The sequence below is a fragment of the Physella acuta genome, unplaced genomic scaffold (genome assembly GCF_028476545.2).
Source record: "Physella acuta isolate Inbredline_101_S28 unplaced genomic scaffold, ASM2847654v3 ptg000250l, whole genome shotgun sequence".
Lineage (NCBI taxonomy): Eukaryota > Metazoa > Mollusca > Gastropoda > Physidae > Physella > Physella acuta.
The window spans coordinates 111,271-128,287 of record NW_026731769.1 but is presented as its reverse complement, the minus strand read 5'-3'; the positions used below and the strand labels follow the sequence as shown (position 1 = coordinate 128,287).

At 30.7% G+C, this 17,017-nt stretch overlaps 1 protein-coding gene across 2 annotated transcripts; it reads left to right on the top strand.

Annotated features, from left to right (window-relative positions):
• Nucleotides 1–248: 248 nt before the first annotated feature.
• LOC131938590 (uncharacterized) lies at nucleotides 249–13,175 on the top strand. 2 transcript variants are annotated; one of them, XM_059296695.1, is made up of 22 exons: nucleotides 249–412; nucleotides 1,180–1,325; nucleotides 2,342–2,440; nucleotides 2,600–2,905; nucleotides 3,458–3,695; nucleotides 4,719–4,817; nucleotides 5,238–5,315; nucleotides 5,613–5,706; nucleotides 6,302–6,535; nucleotides 6,652–6,810; nucleotides 7,025–7,136; nucleotides 7,516–7,647; nucleotides 7,794–7,898; nucleotides 8,026–8,138; nucleotides 8,350–8,558; nucleotides 10,000–10,186; nucleotides 10,342–10,471; nucleotides 10,661–10,797; nucleotides 10,966–11,167; nucleotides 12,003–12,145; nucleotides 12,693–12,851; nucleotides 13,098–13,175. In XM_059296695.1, the coding sequence occupies exons 2-22, from the start codon at nucleotides 1,209–1,211 to the stop codon at nucleotides 13,153–13,155; spliced, it is 3,111 nt and encodes a 1,036-aa protein (XP_059152678.1). In that variant the 5' UTR covers nucleotides 249–412; nucleotides 1,180–1,208; the 3' UTR covers nucleotides 13,156–13,175. The 2 variants fall into 2 exon arrangements, with proteins under 2 accessions (XP_059152678.1, XP_059152679.1); XM_059296696.1 differs by lacking the exon at nucleotides 4,719–4,817.
• Nucleotides 13,176–17,017: the final 3,842 nt, after the last annotated feature.

Here is a 17,017-nt window from a genome sequence, read left to right as displayed (position 1 = left end):
ATAGAATGCCTAAAGTGAGTCGTTTTTAATTTTATGGGTAAAATTGGTAGAAATAGGCCCGAAATTTTTATTTTAATTTATGAAATCACCAAAGGAAGAAATATAATCTAGGCTAAATCAAGATCTAGATTCTAGATCTAGATCTTAATCTAGATCTACATAAAAATCTAGACATTAAAATTCGTTTTTCAAAATGTGACGGTCATTTCGTTTATATGCGATTCTCTCTTGCGTTGTCAAGCACTCGCGTAATCAAACAAGATGGCGACCAATGTTGAAATTATTTCACTGAGAAGTTTTAATTTGAAGCTAAACGATGCTTAAACATAGACTTGTCTATTTTATAAGTTTAAAACTCCAGTCATGTATTTTAAATACAAGCGGATAATCTAAATTCAAATAATTATTAAGAGTAAGAAAGTGAATTGATATTACATAGTAATAAATTATTAAATTGACTAGGACTGATCTAGTCAACTGTTGACAGTCACTGAGTCAACTGCTCAACTGCTGAGATGGCGAAGTTTTTTTTTTTTTTCTCTTAGCCTTCTTAGTCAGTCTTAATTAAACTTAAACATCAGTTGTTTTCACTTATAAAAACGTTTATGAATAGGATTAGAATGGATTATTTGTAGATTAGATCTAGACTCTAGAATCAGATTCCATTCATTTCAATCAGCTCTCTGTCTGACAAGCACACAACAGTGACAATAGTCACAGCTGCAGCACCTCCATTCTGTTCAACTGTTGATCTCTGTACTGTATAAACACTGTATATTCTGTAGTAGATCTTCATTTCAGGATTTTAAAAGAAAACTTTAAATTATCAACAATAAATTAATAAACATTTTGAATTTAATTAATATGAGCTGGCAGGGCTTAGTTACTAACTTTACTAAGTTAAACACATAATATTTGTTTTTATGTAGGCCAATATACTATATTCATAGTAATCATAGGCCTACTTCCTGTGTTCCTTGTGTTATTGTTTAATTTAATATAGGCTACAAAATAAAAAGCTATTTAGTTGTAATATATTGCTCTTGTTGCTGCCATACATCCTAGTTGGAATGCAGTCTAACTAAATCTATTTACTATTATATACTACTATATAGGCAAAGACTACAACTACTATTATGTTATTAAATTAATATCAACTTGCATCGTCTTTATGTTTAGGGTTCTCTTTGATAATTATCCTACTAAAAATGGATGCTGACTACTACTTCTATGAACAGAAGCGTCTAAGACAAATAACCAAAAGGTTCAAAAAATCATCTGAAGATTTGCCAGACAGCCTTAAGTTTGCTCATTTAAATCCCAAAGTAAGTTAACATTTTTATTTAAGTTTTATATTATTCAAACTAGAATTCACAGCCCTACAATAAATAGTCATAAACTGAAAATGATATTTTACTTCTAAACTCAGTACCTTAATTTCATGTTTTGATATTCTTAGTTTTAGCAAAGCTATTCTAATGTCTTCATACTTACCATAAACTTTTTATTCATTAAAAAATTATGTAGGCCTTGATATTTTATGTCAGGAGACAACTGCCCATTTTTCTTTTGCCCAACTACTTCTAAATCTAACAAACTAACAAGGGTTAAGTGATTATTATCAGCAATTTAATGCCATGCTCTACTAAAGAGTCATACTTTTTTTTTAGCTATTAGTATCTCCAGTAAAAATACTTCATCCCTTAGGGGACTTAGAGTTTGACTTGACTTGACTTAGTCCTCTTTGCTCCTTATGGAACATAGGGCCTCCTCCATTTCCTTCCATTTCTTCCGATCCCCGGCTATAAATTTTGTCATCTCCCAAGACATCCCTGTTGGCTTCAGTTCTTCAAGAAGACTCCGCCTCTAGGTCTGTCTTGGGCGCCCTCTTTTCCGCTTTCCCTGGGGGTTCCACTCAAGCGCTTGGCGTGTAACATTAGTATTAAAGTATATTTGACTATAGTATTCCAGTAATATTGGTAGTGCTAGAGGAGAAGGAACCCTTTAGATTACATTGGTCTAGAACATTTAAAAATCTACTGACATTGAAGCATACAATTTTAATTAAAACTAGCCTTTTTAAGAAAATCTCTTTACTTAAAGAAAATAAGGTCTGTAGGCTACATATTAATTATGTTTGTTTCATTTAATTGTAAACTTGAAAGTCTTGTGTTAAGTTCCTGGCTCTAGTCCATTCAAGCCAGGGGAACTTGAGATCGCTGGACACAATGCATATGTTAAGGTCAAAGAACCAAATAAATTGTCTACTTTTGTCCCTATGGACCATCAGGTCTGAAATGATACTTTTGATTTATATATGCTTAAATTTACATGTGCCTAGGTTGCAGCTTTTCTTGCCAACAAAGAAAAACAGAAACAAGAAGACGATGCATTGGGAGAGGCGAATGGAAAGAAGAGTTTGATGCCAGAGATAAGTCAGGTGGGACTAAAAATAATAAATGAAATTGTTGCCCCTTTTATTGTCAGTGTAAACTATTTTTTTTTTTACTTTGTAGAGGAGATAACAAAAACAAACTACATAATATTTTAAGCAAGCTTATCTTAATACATTTTCACTATAACAATTGTCATTTGCCAGGCTTTCAATGCATTGAAAAATCATCTAGACTCCTCACTCTCCAATGATGAAGACTCACAACGTTATCTATTTGAAGAGGCCAAGATCAACTCAGGCAGTGTGTTACAGCAGCTTAGCCGCATTATTTACTTCTATGACAATATAGCCTCACTTATACCCAAATCTCTTGAGTGCCATTTGATGTCTGGTTATTCTGAGCTGACAACAGATGTGCATGTCATACACAGGGAGTGGCAGACACATGCGTCTAGAGAAGCTTACTTAAAACGGTTGAGTGAAACACCAAGTACTGAAGATTTTGATAAGGTAGTGGGTATTTTAATACTGATTATAGCAATTAGGTTGTAACTATTCAAATCTCAATGAAAATTTGGAAATTCATTAGTATTGATACCATTTGAAAGGACCTTATTACAACAGTAATCTTGCCAAGCTAGACTGTTCTCCCTCCAATCTAACTATTCCAATGCATGTTTGTCCCAAAAGTGCATTGTATAATTACTATTAATTTAATGAACAATAGTAAGCATATTTTCTTTGTTAACTTAACACTAATGATAAGTTTAGTTGTCTATAGCACATTTCAATTCCTGCAATGTGTCATAATATAAAAGTTTTATTCAGACTAAGCGATTGTGTTACAACTGATACATGATGATTACTATTTGAACTATAAAATTATTATTAACACAGAAATCTAAAGTCTAGGCAGGGTCAAGTTAGCCTAATGTCCCATAGTCTTAAATCATACAGGGTCCGTTAATTTTTTGTGTTGCAAGGACTTGTCTATAATGTGTGTCAGCTATAATCCAACAACAGGAATACTGTATAATTAGAAAAACATTTTCTTCAACACAGGCATCACCAAGTATTATGGATGAAGGGCGTTCAACAAGATCTCACTCTATATCCTCTGAAGCTGGACGAAGTGGGAACAAAAAAAAGATCCTCGTTAAATCTGGTGCAGGACTACCAGAAATCATAGAAGACAGTGAAGCAATATCTGAATCAGGGCGTCAAAATGGCAAGCGAAATGATAGCCGTATGTCAGGAGCTTCAAGGCGCAGTGGTCCAGTGAAAAAAAGTGACCTCCGAGGTATGTTTAGTGGTATACCATATTTCAAATGTAAATTACAATAATAGTTTGATTTTTAGCTAGTTTTACATAATTGCATTTGGGGTGGGGTGGTGGTGGGGGAGTCAAGTGGGGTCATCTGCCCAAGCGAACATATGTATGTATATATATTGGAGTAAAAGATGTGGTGTGCACCCCATGCTAGATTGAAATTAGCATCATTTTAACACAACTACTGAGTAAGCATATTACATTACCACACAAAATTGTCATGGATCCATTTGAAAGTTGTATGCCGAATATTTTGACTAACAATTTTCTATGAGAGAGATGTTAAATCATACTGATCAGGTTTTCAAGTTTGCATTTTCCTTCTACCTTTTACAGCTTTGTTTTATTACTTTAGTCTAGGTTTTAGATATGTAGTTTTATTTTTATAGAATCACAAATTAGAAGTTTTTAAAAATTCTTTTATCATAACCTTTTTGTAAATCATATGCAGAGTAAACACTCATTCTATTTACATCATATACTCAATTTGAAACTGCTTGACTAATTTATCATTAATTGTTAGATTTACTTATAGTTTAATTTGTTTAAAAAAATGCTTTAAAAAATGTGTATCATGAAGTAATTATATTATTCCACTTTTAACTTAAAGCCAGTGCCCTCAAAGTATGATATAGGTCTGTGTGTAAGAAATAAAAAAAAAAGATATTTCAGATAACATTTAATAAGTTAAATGTCTAAATTCTGTTGTGCAACATGTATAGGCCTTTATCAGTACATATAAAGAAACTGTATAAAGATGATCTCTCACCTATGGAAATTTTGTTTTATCATTCAAATAAATAATTAATTTTTTTTTTCATTTTCAAATGTAATAAATCTAGTCTATTGAGGTGACCTACTGTTGTGATTAGATAGCCACTTACAAGCTAAATTCATGTATATTATATTTAATAAGAAAAACATACCAACACACAGGCAAGGAGTCAAGAATTGTGTGTTAGTGGTGCATTAAATGTGTCAATTTTATTATAGGTTCCCATTCAGCCATTAGCAGGTCAGCATCATTAAGAAGAGGTTTTCTGGACTTTGAGTTCATGTCTGCACTAACAGAAACAGCCTCTGATACCAGATGTAGGTAGAAGAAAATACTGCCATACAAAACAAATGATATGTATCTTGATAAAGATTTTTTTTATTTTAACAGCATGGATTGCATTTAAGAGAAAACAAAACCAGCATACTGCATGTGACTGAAAACAATTTTATTATTTCTTTTCTTTTATTTTCTGTTTCTTTTTTTAGTTTGTAGCTTAGTTTAATTTTCTTAAGCAATTAATAAAGCTTAAACTTTTATACTTCTTTTTTTGCATTTAATTTTTAAATACGCTTGAATTTTTTTTATTTGATTTTAGTTTTTAAATTACAAAACTAATAAATAGCCACTGACAAATTTCAGTTTTTAATACTTTTTAAAAAACAGTATTCAAAATCAAATTTTAAATTTCTAAATTTAAATCAAGCTAATAGTCAATACAAAAATTCTTTCCCCAGCATCTTCCATTGCAAATCCTTCTTATTATATGTCAGTCATACAGTTTCAGCTCTCTTCCAAAGCTTGTGAAGAAAAAGGTAAACAAAAATTCTCTTATTATATTAGCACTTGCAAACTTGTCAATGTTGATAATTAACAAAGTGCTAAATGAAGTCATTTCATTCAGTTAACTTACAGAGGAGCAGTGTCTCAATTATAAGCTTTATCTGGCATGTTGTTAAAGAGTCTTTTGTTTAGTTTGTACAGAAATATATTTATATGATTATTCAACCATTTCTGTATGTAAAACTATATGACTATATGTTCTTGAATTTTAAAATTCTAAAATATTTTTTATGTATTTTTTAAAATAATCAATCAATTATCAAATTTAGGGTGGATTGTTCAAAAAGGAAATGAGAACCACCTAGCAAAAGAGGCAATTTTAGAATATTGTGTACAAAGACTCCTGCAAGAAATGAAACTCATGTATGTAGAATTTTTTGTTTGTTTGAAAAAAACTTAAAAACCTATCTTAACAGGAAAGAACAGTAGTATTTAGTAAAAGTAGAAGAAATACTTTTAATAATCTGGAAGGCAGTAATCATGGATCAAAGAATATTTTAATCACTGGTAGTTTGGTTCAGTGCTTTTCATGTATGCTGTCTATCAAGTGGTTGGTAAGCTGCAGCTCTGAGTGACCAAGTACTGTTGTTTTCATTGAACTCCTTTGTCTATGTCATATCATTTGTGGGTAAAGAGTCAAAACATAAAATACATAAAATATTGCTTTGTCTGGTTTCTACATGTTGTAGCAAATTGATACATGAAGATAGAGTATAATTTTTAATGCTCTTCAGTTGATTTCAGCTTAGAGTTGTCAATTTATTTTGTTAGAGGTTAGTATTGAAAAGCATTGGAATAAAATACTACAGAATATTTTAAATAGATATTTACTATGCCTATTTTCTGTTAAAAATATTTTAAACTTAAAAAAATTATACTACAAATACACTGAATTTTTATACATTAAGAACTATTTTTTCATAATAGCTGCTTAACTATTTTCTATTTCATGATTTAGAAAAGGACAAAAAGCCATTGAGGCACAGATGGGGTTCACCCTACCTGTGGTTGTACGTTACTATGGAGATACACACAAAGAAACATTGCTCAAGTACCGTAAGCCTCCAGTAAAAGCAGGACTGAATAATTCTTTCAAAGAAGGCAAACCTCAGATACCAAATGTTTATGATGAGAAAAACCAAGGGAAGCAACTCATGCTTACAACACATCCAGATGGCACCACTGTTGCTTAGTATCCTTGTATTATTTATTAAATTAAAAAATGTCTAATTCTCAATGAAATTTTTTAAAGTGTTGTTTAAATACCTGGAACTAAAATTTGAAAACAAACCTTGACCAGGGTGTCAGTTACCCTTCAGGTCGACCTGCTGTTGTGGCCTCTGCTGCAGGGTTACAGCGACCTGGACTGTACACAATAGCATTTGATGACGACCTTGACATGAAAATGTTGGCTGTTTTTACACCCAGTGGAAGAGGTGTTTGTTACCACAACAATGGCACTGTGCGGTAATTAAACATTAATTTCTACTTACAATTTTATATAAAGTGGTGCTTTTGTTAAATAATGACAAAAACTAAACACATGGTAATTTATTTAATGATTGTTTGATTCAGCAAATGATTAATGATAACTATCTATAAGTTACTCAAATAAATCCCATAAGAATCAAATTAATACACTTCATAATTTTTAAAAAATTATTTCTGATTAAAAAAATAGAGTTTTGACAACTATCAAGGGAGGGTTCCTAGCAAATGAAGATGGAAAAGTTATACAACGCTGGAGATGGCCACAAGCTCAAGTAAAACTCACAACTGGGGTTCAGTTTCAGGTACAGTTTGCTACTTCACCATGTAAAATAATAGATGCTATAGTTCAATGTTTTAAACAAAATTACAGGTGTACAGAATTAGTTTTTGTTAAAACATAAGTTTGAATCCGGGTCCAAGTCAGTAGAACATCCTTAAGACCACCCAGCTCTGGTGGGTACCTAACTCATTTAAGGGTAATGAAAAGGCAGCTAGGGAAAGTGCTGACCACACCTTCCCTTGATATGCCGAGGTCTCTAGGCTACTTCATCTGCCCAATGAATTGCTAGGTCTAAAGGATATTCTTTAATTTTACTAAAAAAAATATTAAAATAGACATTTACTGCCTGATAAATTTGTGAGTGTTTTCCAAAATAAATTGACAAATGTCTTGTTCTTCAGATCAATCAGTATCTGAGTTTCCGCTGTGTGTCAGAAAACTACATTGTGATTGTGTTTTCATGCCAAAAAGAATCGGCCAGATTTTTTGTCAATGCAGCACCAGGTGCCCAGGACAAAAAGTTTGAAGAGAATGTAAGGTCAAATAAATGTGCATTTTATGTTAATTCTGATGACAAATTAATTTCTTTACCATAAAACTTAATAAGAATATATTCAATTACAGGCAAGCTACAGAACCCAACTAATAGAATTGTTTTTTTTTTAACAATCAATTTTAGTTGCAAGAACAGCTGTTGACAAATTTAACATTTACATCTAAATCTGCCAAACATATTCAGCGTATGACAGCACCCAAAGTAAAGTCAAAATCAAAGAAGAAAAAAGTAAGTCTAATTATTTTGTAATAGTTTTTAATCAAAACATTATGTAAACAGTTGCATTAATCTTTTACCTTATTTATTGAGAATTTTTTCAGTGAAATTTTACATGTTAAATCTTTTTTCAAACTAGGATAAATTTGGCCAAAAACTGGCAGAACTTGTAAAATCAGTTGATATTCAAGATAATCTTCTGTATGAATCAGAGGCTGATAAACATCTAGCAAGGCTTCAAAGAAAAACAAGGTAAATAACCTTTACAAAAGTGTTTTTTAATGAAATAATTATGCTCTTTAAAGCAAGTATACATCAGCTTACCTATTCATATTATTAACAGTTTTAAACATATTTATAAAAAATTATTATATTCATAACATTTTCAATAGAAAAGTGCAGTTACTGTGGAACTTATAACATTTATGTTGACATCATAAGCTATTAAAATACATTAACACAGGATCCTGATAGATGACTGGATGGAGCACTATAGAGTGACCATAGGTCTAATGTCGCCTACTCTTGGCCAGCTCAATGATTCACCTCGCAAGTCAAGAGTTGGTGCTTTCTCAGCTAAAGCCACTGAGGGGAAAGAACATCGAATCACCACTTTTGGGTTCAATGTACGCGAGTTATCTGTCTCAAAAAGAGCGCCATCTGCCCCCTCCAGTAAGTCACCAGTAATTGCCATACTCACATTTATAGATGTAAATTCATAGGAAATAAACTTTAGGTGGATTTTTTTTTCTAGAACTCAAGTTCAGCCTTATATTTTTAACCAACCTGAGTAAATTACATAATTTTATTTTTATTCAAATACGACAAGGTTCTTGAGACACTTACTGTTAATTTGTTAATTTTTTTTAAATTCTTAAAACTTTTCCAGTTCACTTATTCTATTGCCAAATAATAAAAATATCCTTATGTATTATTTAATATATTTGTTTAATTTTAAAATTAAATTCTGCTAATGTTTGTTAGGGCTTGAATCTAATATATAAAGCTCAATTCTGTAACGCATATGTTTGTCGTTGGCATTTCTACGGATTTAAGTGTTAGATCAATTCTCGTGCGCGTTTGTCTAAATTTATGAGTTAAAAAATTACTATTAAAAGTGTTGGGAAATCATTTTCATTTTTCAAATTATAGTAATAATTGTCGGCATGTTCATTAAACACAAGTTTTAAAAAAATATCATCTTTTACAAAAATTCTAATTATGTTTTTATTTAGTCCTATAGCGCTTACTTCCCTTTGATAAATTAGGCAAAACACAATTACTTCCCTTTATGAAACCATTGCATTAGTTGAAAAGCATTTACTTTTTAATTACTTTGTTTTGGTGTTGGGAAAAAAATAATTACATAATTAGCGGGGATTGATCAAGTGCAAATGTTTTAGGTATTTTACGGATAAGCTTGGAGTATTATAATTGTTCATTAAATTGAAACAGGCGCGTTCGTTTAAGTGAGTGCAAAAACTATGAATAAGTTGGGGTACTATAGTCGTTTATTAAGCTAAAACAAGCGATTCTGCCCCGGGCGTTTATGTTCGCGTTAGTGTTTTCTTTGTGTTTAGGTGGGTTTGCGTTAGTGGTTGCGTTTTGATTTGGTTCGTTTTTGTTCTTTCTTTTTTCGTTTTTGTTTTTTTTTGTTTGGGTTTGTATTTGTGTTTTTGGTTGGTTTTGCGTTTGGATTTGGTTTGTTTTCGTTTGCTTTTTCGTTGTTTTTTTTTTGGTATTGGTGTTTGTGGTTGGGTTTGTTGTTAGGTTTTTGTTTTCGTTTGTTTTTTCTTTGTGTTTGTATTGGTGTTTGTGGTTGTGGTTGGGTTTGTTGTTAGGTTTTTGTTTTCGTTTGTATTTCTAATTGTGTTAGCGTTATGTTTGCGTTTTGTTGTTTTGGTTGGTTGTGGTTTGGGTGGGCAATGCCGGGTTTATGATGATTACTAAACACACAGGTAATGGTCTTTAACGGAAAGGTTTTTCACAGAAGCCAGAGCAGGGCCTGGCCGGGACGGCTAGTAATATACATAAAGTTTTTAAACTTGTATATATATTTAGATAGTTCTCATATATACATGTAATTTGTAATCATTATCAAACTGTATTCCAGGACCGACCTTTACCAAACTGAAAGATGTAACAAATGATGAGGCCCCAGCCCCTGCCACCACTGCTCCTGCTCCCCCCACTGTCAAGTTTGAAGATCCAGCAGATGAGGACAACCCAGCTGAGACCAATCCTGAAGGGGAGAGCACTCAAGTCTCAGCTGTCACTGAGAGGCTTACAAAACTTATATTGTAAGTTTGAATGTCATTCTATCCTTTTGCAACTTTCTCATTTATATGTCAATCCAGTAAAAGCTTTGAATATTACCCAGTAAATTAGCAAATACATTTTTTTTTCTTCTTGAAATCAGTCTTTTTTTTTTCAATATTCCAAATTTTACCCATAGATCTGGTCAGAGAAGTAAGTCTGCCAACAACAGGAAAAAATCTGGCCTGTCAAGAAAATCTGTTCCATTACCAGAGAAAGAAAATCTTTTAGCAAATTTGAGTCTTTGTCCTGTTGCATTAAGATTACAGGTCTTTAAATTTTCCGTTCTTCCTTTGGCTTATTTTTAATGTACAGTTTAAAATATAAAACAAGTTTAATTTATCTGATAAAAGTAGTTGATCAAGTTGAATTCTTTAATTTTCTTTGTTTAGTTAAATTTTTAATGAAAAATGTGCAAAGACAAGACAGTTTAAAAATATTTTAATATTTTAAACCAGATGTTGACTGATGCCAAACCTCAGTGTCGCTGCAATAGACATAGCATCCCTTACATAACTGACACAGAATATGAACTCTACATCACAGAGGCTGCACCAAAGGAACAGCTTCAGATTATTGTCATTGTCTCTTCTCTGTATGTAATTTTGTTTTAAGTTTAAATCTCGTTGTCATTGTTGTTCACCAATAGATTTTATATCTCAAAAAGTTATTAGTATAGGAAGCTATAAACATGTGTTAAAAAGCAGCAGAGTTTAACACAGGCCCATATGTTAAAAATTTTTTTCTTTTTTAATTTTCACAGCTATCCTGAAAGTAACCCTGCAGAGGCAATGTTAAACACAATTTATGAAAATCAAAACCGCAACCGGACTCGTCCTTGCCTACAGTGTCGAACTGACACATTTAGGCTTTTGCGCTATGACATTAACACAGCCATGGAGGGGTCCAACCACACCCAACCAATGCTGCTCACCAGGCATAATGTAGTTCCCGGCATGTTTTTGGTGAGTTCATTAGAGAGTTCTAAGTAAATTTTAGTAAATCAATTTTATTTTAATGGTGATTGTTTTGCTTTGTTTTTAAAAATGCTAAAAATTTAATGCAGGGATAAAAGTCTTTATAAAATTATCTGATTATAATAGGTCTGAAGGTCTTTATTGACTTATTGAAGCAGTAATTTTAATAAAGTTTGAATTTTGTGAACATGCTGGCTCTCACTTACTCTGACCCAGCATGATGTTGACAGATAAACAAGAAACAAAAACACTATCTACATAATAAATTAGGGTGGACACAATAACTACACAACAATAACTACACAACAATAACTACACACAGTTGTTCCCTACACTAGAAAACAAGAAACAAAAACACTATCTACACAATAAATTAGGGTGGATACAATAACTACACAACAATAAATACACAACAATAAATACACACAGTTATTCTTTACACTAGAAAATAAGAAACAAAAACACTATCTACACAATCAATTACAGTGGACACACTAAGTACACACAGTTATTCTTTACGCTAGAAAACACTGATAACAAAATAAAGAAAAATGGTGGCACACTGGAAACTATCTACTTACTACCTTACTATACACTTGAATAATATGACAAACATAGTGCTTAGAATCACTGGAGCAAGGCCACAATTGACATTTGACACAACATTAAATACCCATAAAATATGTCCAAAAAAAAAAACAATTCACTTTACTCACTTAACAATATAGGACACACATAACAGCGCAACAAGTACATCACATTAACCTACATACTTTTGCAACATAATTTGCTGATAATACTTTCATTTTATTTACACTTTAAGATCTATGCAGGAGGATGCTTGCTCTTTTGTGACCACATATTTAATGGCTATGGCAATGCAAGAAAAGACTTTAAAAAACAAGTTATAAAAACAAGGCTTGACTTCAATCTTGGGTTTTCCTTACCTAGAGATTTTAGATTCAGGTAAATAAAAGATTCATAGTTTTAGGTTAAACTAATATTGAAAGTACAATTTACATATATAGCTAATAAGAACCATGATCATTCTGTAGAATAGGTTTGGCCCAAAGTAACTGCAATGCTAGTGTTACTACACCACCTACAGATGTTGGTCACTGGATTTTTTTATCGCAAAAACAAATTACTAGTCCTATTCTAACAAGTAACAGAAACTAACCTTTTTATTTAAAAATAAAGGAAAGAAATCAAAGAAATATTTAATGAATGCTGACTTGGCACTCTCCAGTTTTAGTGGTTGGCAAAGCAAGAAAACAGCCTTAACAAAGCTAAGGCAGTCTAATAGCTAGTCAAAGTCAACTTTTATTTATGGTGCTTAACTGCTTGGTACTTAGGTTAATAAAGATTATTAAAAAAAAGAAAATATAAAAATTTATTTTCAATTGTTTTTCTCTTTTAAAAAAAATAAAAATAAATAAAATCATTTTTTAATATAAGAATTTATTAAATAAAACTTAATAGGAATTGAATAAGTCTTGTAATATTTTGAAAGCCCTTTACGAGGTAAGCATGGACCCAGAGCACCGTGGGGTGGAGAGATAGGCGGCCCTGGTATAGATCATTTGGGCAATCCAGGTACGGCAATGGCACAAACACCAACCAATCAAGAGAATAATGACAGCTTTGAAGATTCTCAGGCTGAAAATCTCAAGTAAGTAGCCTACTTTCAATTTGGCATAACAATTTTCCCAAATATCTTTTATTGCCAGAAAATATTTTGATTGCCAATTTTGGTCAAGTATACTTCACAGCTTTGGATAACTCTGGATCATCATTCTTTTAACAGAATTTGCCAATACTTTTATGTTTATATTTTTTGTATGAAGGTTATTGGTTTTTACTTGATTAAATATAAGTATATTGCTTTCAACGTGACATTTACATTTAAAATCAACAGAGCCGTTTGCAAATATATTGGAGATATTTTAAGTCTGCAAACAACTCAGGAAAGGTAACTAGCTTAGTCGTGTTTACCAAACAACTAGACCTAGATTTAAAAGTTTATTAACAAAATGTTGATGGCACAAATGTAATACAAAAAAAAACCTTAATGTTAATTTACATGACTTATTTTTTATTAAAGCTTAATTTGTTAGACATTGTAACTATTTCAAAGGTTGTTAAAAACAAAAGATTTTGTGCCAGAAATTTAGTAGCCTTCTAGATCTTTCAGCATTTTATTTTTAGTTTTGTTTTTGAATTGCACCAATTTTTAATTCTGTATTAAATTTAAGCTTTAAAATTGAGCTATTTTAATATGTTTGAAAAATGCTAATATTTTTTTAGGTTTCTATTTGTTACAACTTTGATATTGGACTGAGAAACTTCATAAACCATTTTTTTAAAGTTATGAACTTACAAATTGTGTGTTTGATTGAAGCATAGTTAAATTACCTAATGCACATTGAAGAATTGAAACAGAAACATTTCAGTATATGGGGCACAATTTTGTGCATGTCGAAAGTAGGCAGACTATCTCATCAAAATTTAACCTCATTTTGATGGAACCAGTACAAAAACTTTAAACAAGATTTTAAATTTTTTTTTGAAACGTTGCTCTTCAAATTTGATGGTTATCAACAGTTGTATAAGGGATCAGCATGTATGGCTGAAATATTACTCTTTAAGCCTCAAACATGCCAGATCTACCAGAATCAGTTACATGATAACTATTATACTTGGAATTTAAGAAACGCATGAATATTTACAATTTTGAAACTGTTAATATCAAACAAATCTCAAAATGTAACTGATCATTAATAGTTGCAAATTATAAAAGTTTAAATTTCAGTTAAAATGTTAGTACTTCTATTCCAACACTATTGACTGAACATACAAAAATGAGTTTTGTTCTCTACAGTTTATTTACTAAATAAAATTAAAAAAATGTATTGTCTGCTAATAGCTTGGTAAAGCATTAACAAAAGATTATAAGCAAATGTTTTGTAAGAAAAATTACGAAGTTCATACTAAAGAATTATATTGCTAGTTAAAATTGCACCTTAGATTGATGTTTTTGTTTGTTAATTTTTTAGGTTGCTTACTTGGCATTAAATGATATAGCTAGATGTCTCATGAAATAAAAATACTACTACTAATATTTCATTAACTTTTCTATATTAGACTTGTGGTTTGTTTAAAACATGACAGTTATCTTATAGCTTTATTTTGCACAGTTACTGAAATGAAATGTTTTATCACCAATATTACATACATATTATCTCCAATGTTTATTAGTATTAAGAAAAGCTGCTAAAATTAAATTTGTTGGTTCATCTAAAGTAATTATGTATTTACAGTTAGCCATTAAAATATATTTTGAGATACTGCAGCCATTAGGGTGTTTGCTTTCTAACTCTAATACTTTAAATAAAAGGTTTTAAAAAAATTAGAAATGCCATTTGCATATGAAATTAAGTTATTATTAAGAATTTCAAGTAGTATCAAGCACTACATGTCACACAGATTGTTAGATTAATCAACTGACAAATTTATATCTCTATACACTAAAAATCATCTAAAAAGTTTATTTATCTCAAGCTTTTTGTAATAGCTTTGTTTCTAATTTTTAAATGAAAAGTCTCTTGATGTTGGTAGTTTAATTTTTTATTGTTTTATTTTCTTGTTTGAGAAGCTGGATTAGTTTTCCCTGTTTTTTTTTTGTTTTTTTTTTGGGATTACAGGATATGTTTTTAACACCTAAAACCTTTGAAAACAATATTTCTCATATTCTGTGACAAACTTAATTGATTTTTTAAAAAAATACCCTAATAGTGGAAACATGTTTTAATATAAATGCAATTAGGGATAACATTTCAATAAATAATTTTGAGTTTAAGATTGGGTTTACGAATAGTTAAATAATTTTAAAACTTTAAAATTTAAAAATTTCAAATAAAATTCAAAATAAAACACTTGTTTTTATTTATTAATCTTTGCCTTATTTACTTGTTACAAATATTTGTTGATTACAAACTTGAAATAACAAATCAGTGAGACTTTGGAGGCAAATGAAAGAAATATCTTTGTTTTACAGTTCACAGATACCAGAGCTACCTTCAATATACCACCCCACAGCTCAGGTAGGAATAAACAAAACAATTTCCTGTTTTATGTCATTTGTAAACATTTTCAATTTTTTTTTATGCCACATTAACTTTTACCCAAATGTATATCACTAAAAGGTTTTTCAGTTTTTATTGGTTTACATACTTGTTTTATCACAGAAAATGGGACTTAATGAAGTTTTCATTTATGTGAAGTGTAATTACTGTGTCATGTTCCCATACAAAAAATTAATCAGAACAAAAATATAAAGTTTTTCAAATGATGTTTTGTAGAGAGATCTGTTTTCATTGAAAGTTTTTTTTCTTTCTGTAAAGCATTTTAATAAAAAAGTGCTCTATATTTTTAGAAGTACCACTTCTATTTTTTAAGTTTATTTTAAATTTTTTAACTTAATTATTTTGGCTTTAATGGTAGCAGACAAGTAGAAAAATTTCATCACATGCATTTAGAAAAATACTTATCTAAAACAAAGTTTGCTTTATTGAAACGATATATTTGCTTAATTGATAAGAATGTTATAATGTAATGTACTGTTTCAAAAATAGTTTCAATTTTATAATGTATACAAAAAACCATTTATATGCTTTCCCACTTGCAGGTGGCTGAAAAGGGTCAAGGTCATCAAAGTGAGGCTGTCTTGCCCAGCCAGTCTCATCAGGATTCAAGAGTCATAACTTCAAGGCTGAAACTTCCCACACCAAAACTTAAACCTGTTAGCCTCTAAACAACTTGTCTCACATTATTGCTACAAATTGATGGATCAGTACAGTTACACTGACTATTTATAACTGGACTTGTGACTCTGATTTGGAGTAAAAAAACACATTGCCGAAATTCTATATAACTTTTTATGGCTAATTTGACAACAGTGTGACATCTGTCGTTGAAAACTGTTCCATTCATTAAGTATTTTTAGACATTAATGTCTTGTTTGTTAAATGTTTAGTTATGACTGAAAATAATACAGATCTATTTTAAAATTTTTGTTGCGATACTTCTAGCTTCTACCAAAATTTGTTTTTATTCATGCAGCCCTACAGTAAGCAAAGTTACCTTCCCTTGCTCAATATTTTAAAAAATGGCAATAAAAATGGGTACCTTATACTTATAAAATAAGGGTTACAACTTATAGAACCATTCTGCTTTTTTAATTTTCTTTTTTACTGAAATTTTTAATATTACAGAGATATATGATTTGAGAATGATAAAACAGCATTTTTGCTAATACTAAGTGAATTACTTGTTAAAATTAGTGTCATATTGTTTAACAGTTTTGCTCTATAATTAAATTTTGCTTTGACTTGGTTTCAATTTTTGTTTAACCAGAATTGCTGTATAAGTTAATATGTGGTCTGACTTTGTTTAACCAGAATTGCTGTATAAGTTAATTTGTGGTTTAACTTAGTGTCCACCTTTGTTTAACCAGAATTACTGTAAGAGTTAATTAGTAGTATCTATTAGTGTACACCTTTTGTTAACCAGAGTTACTGTACAAATTGAGAGGTTTGAATTTACACCCACCACTGAATAAGTTCATAAGTTCACCTATAATTGTTTTGTCTTTCAGTTTCTGTAGCCATTGTACATACTGCTGTCATCATCTCCATGTTGGTTATAAAGTATTAATTCTACATTTTTGTTGGGTATTTAGCTGTTCAACTTCACTGCTGAAAAGTATTATGGTAGCTACCCATATGTAATGTTAATGTACAATCACCTATTTAATATTCCTGCTTATACAGAATGTAA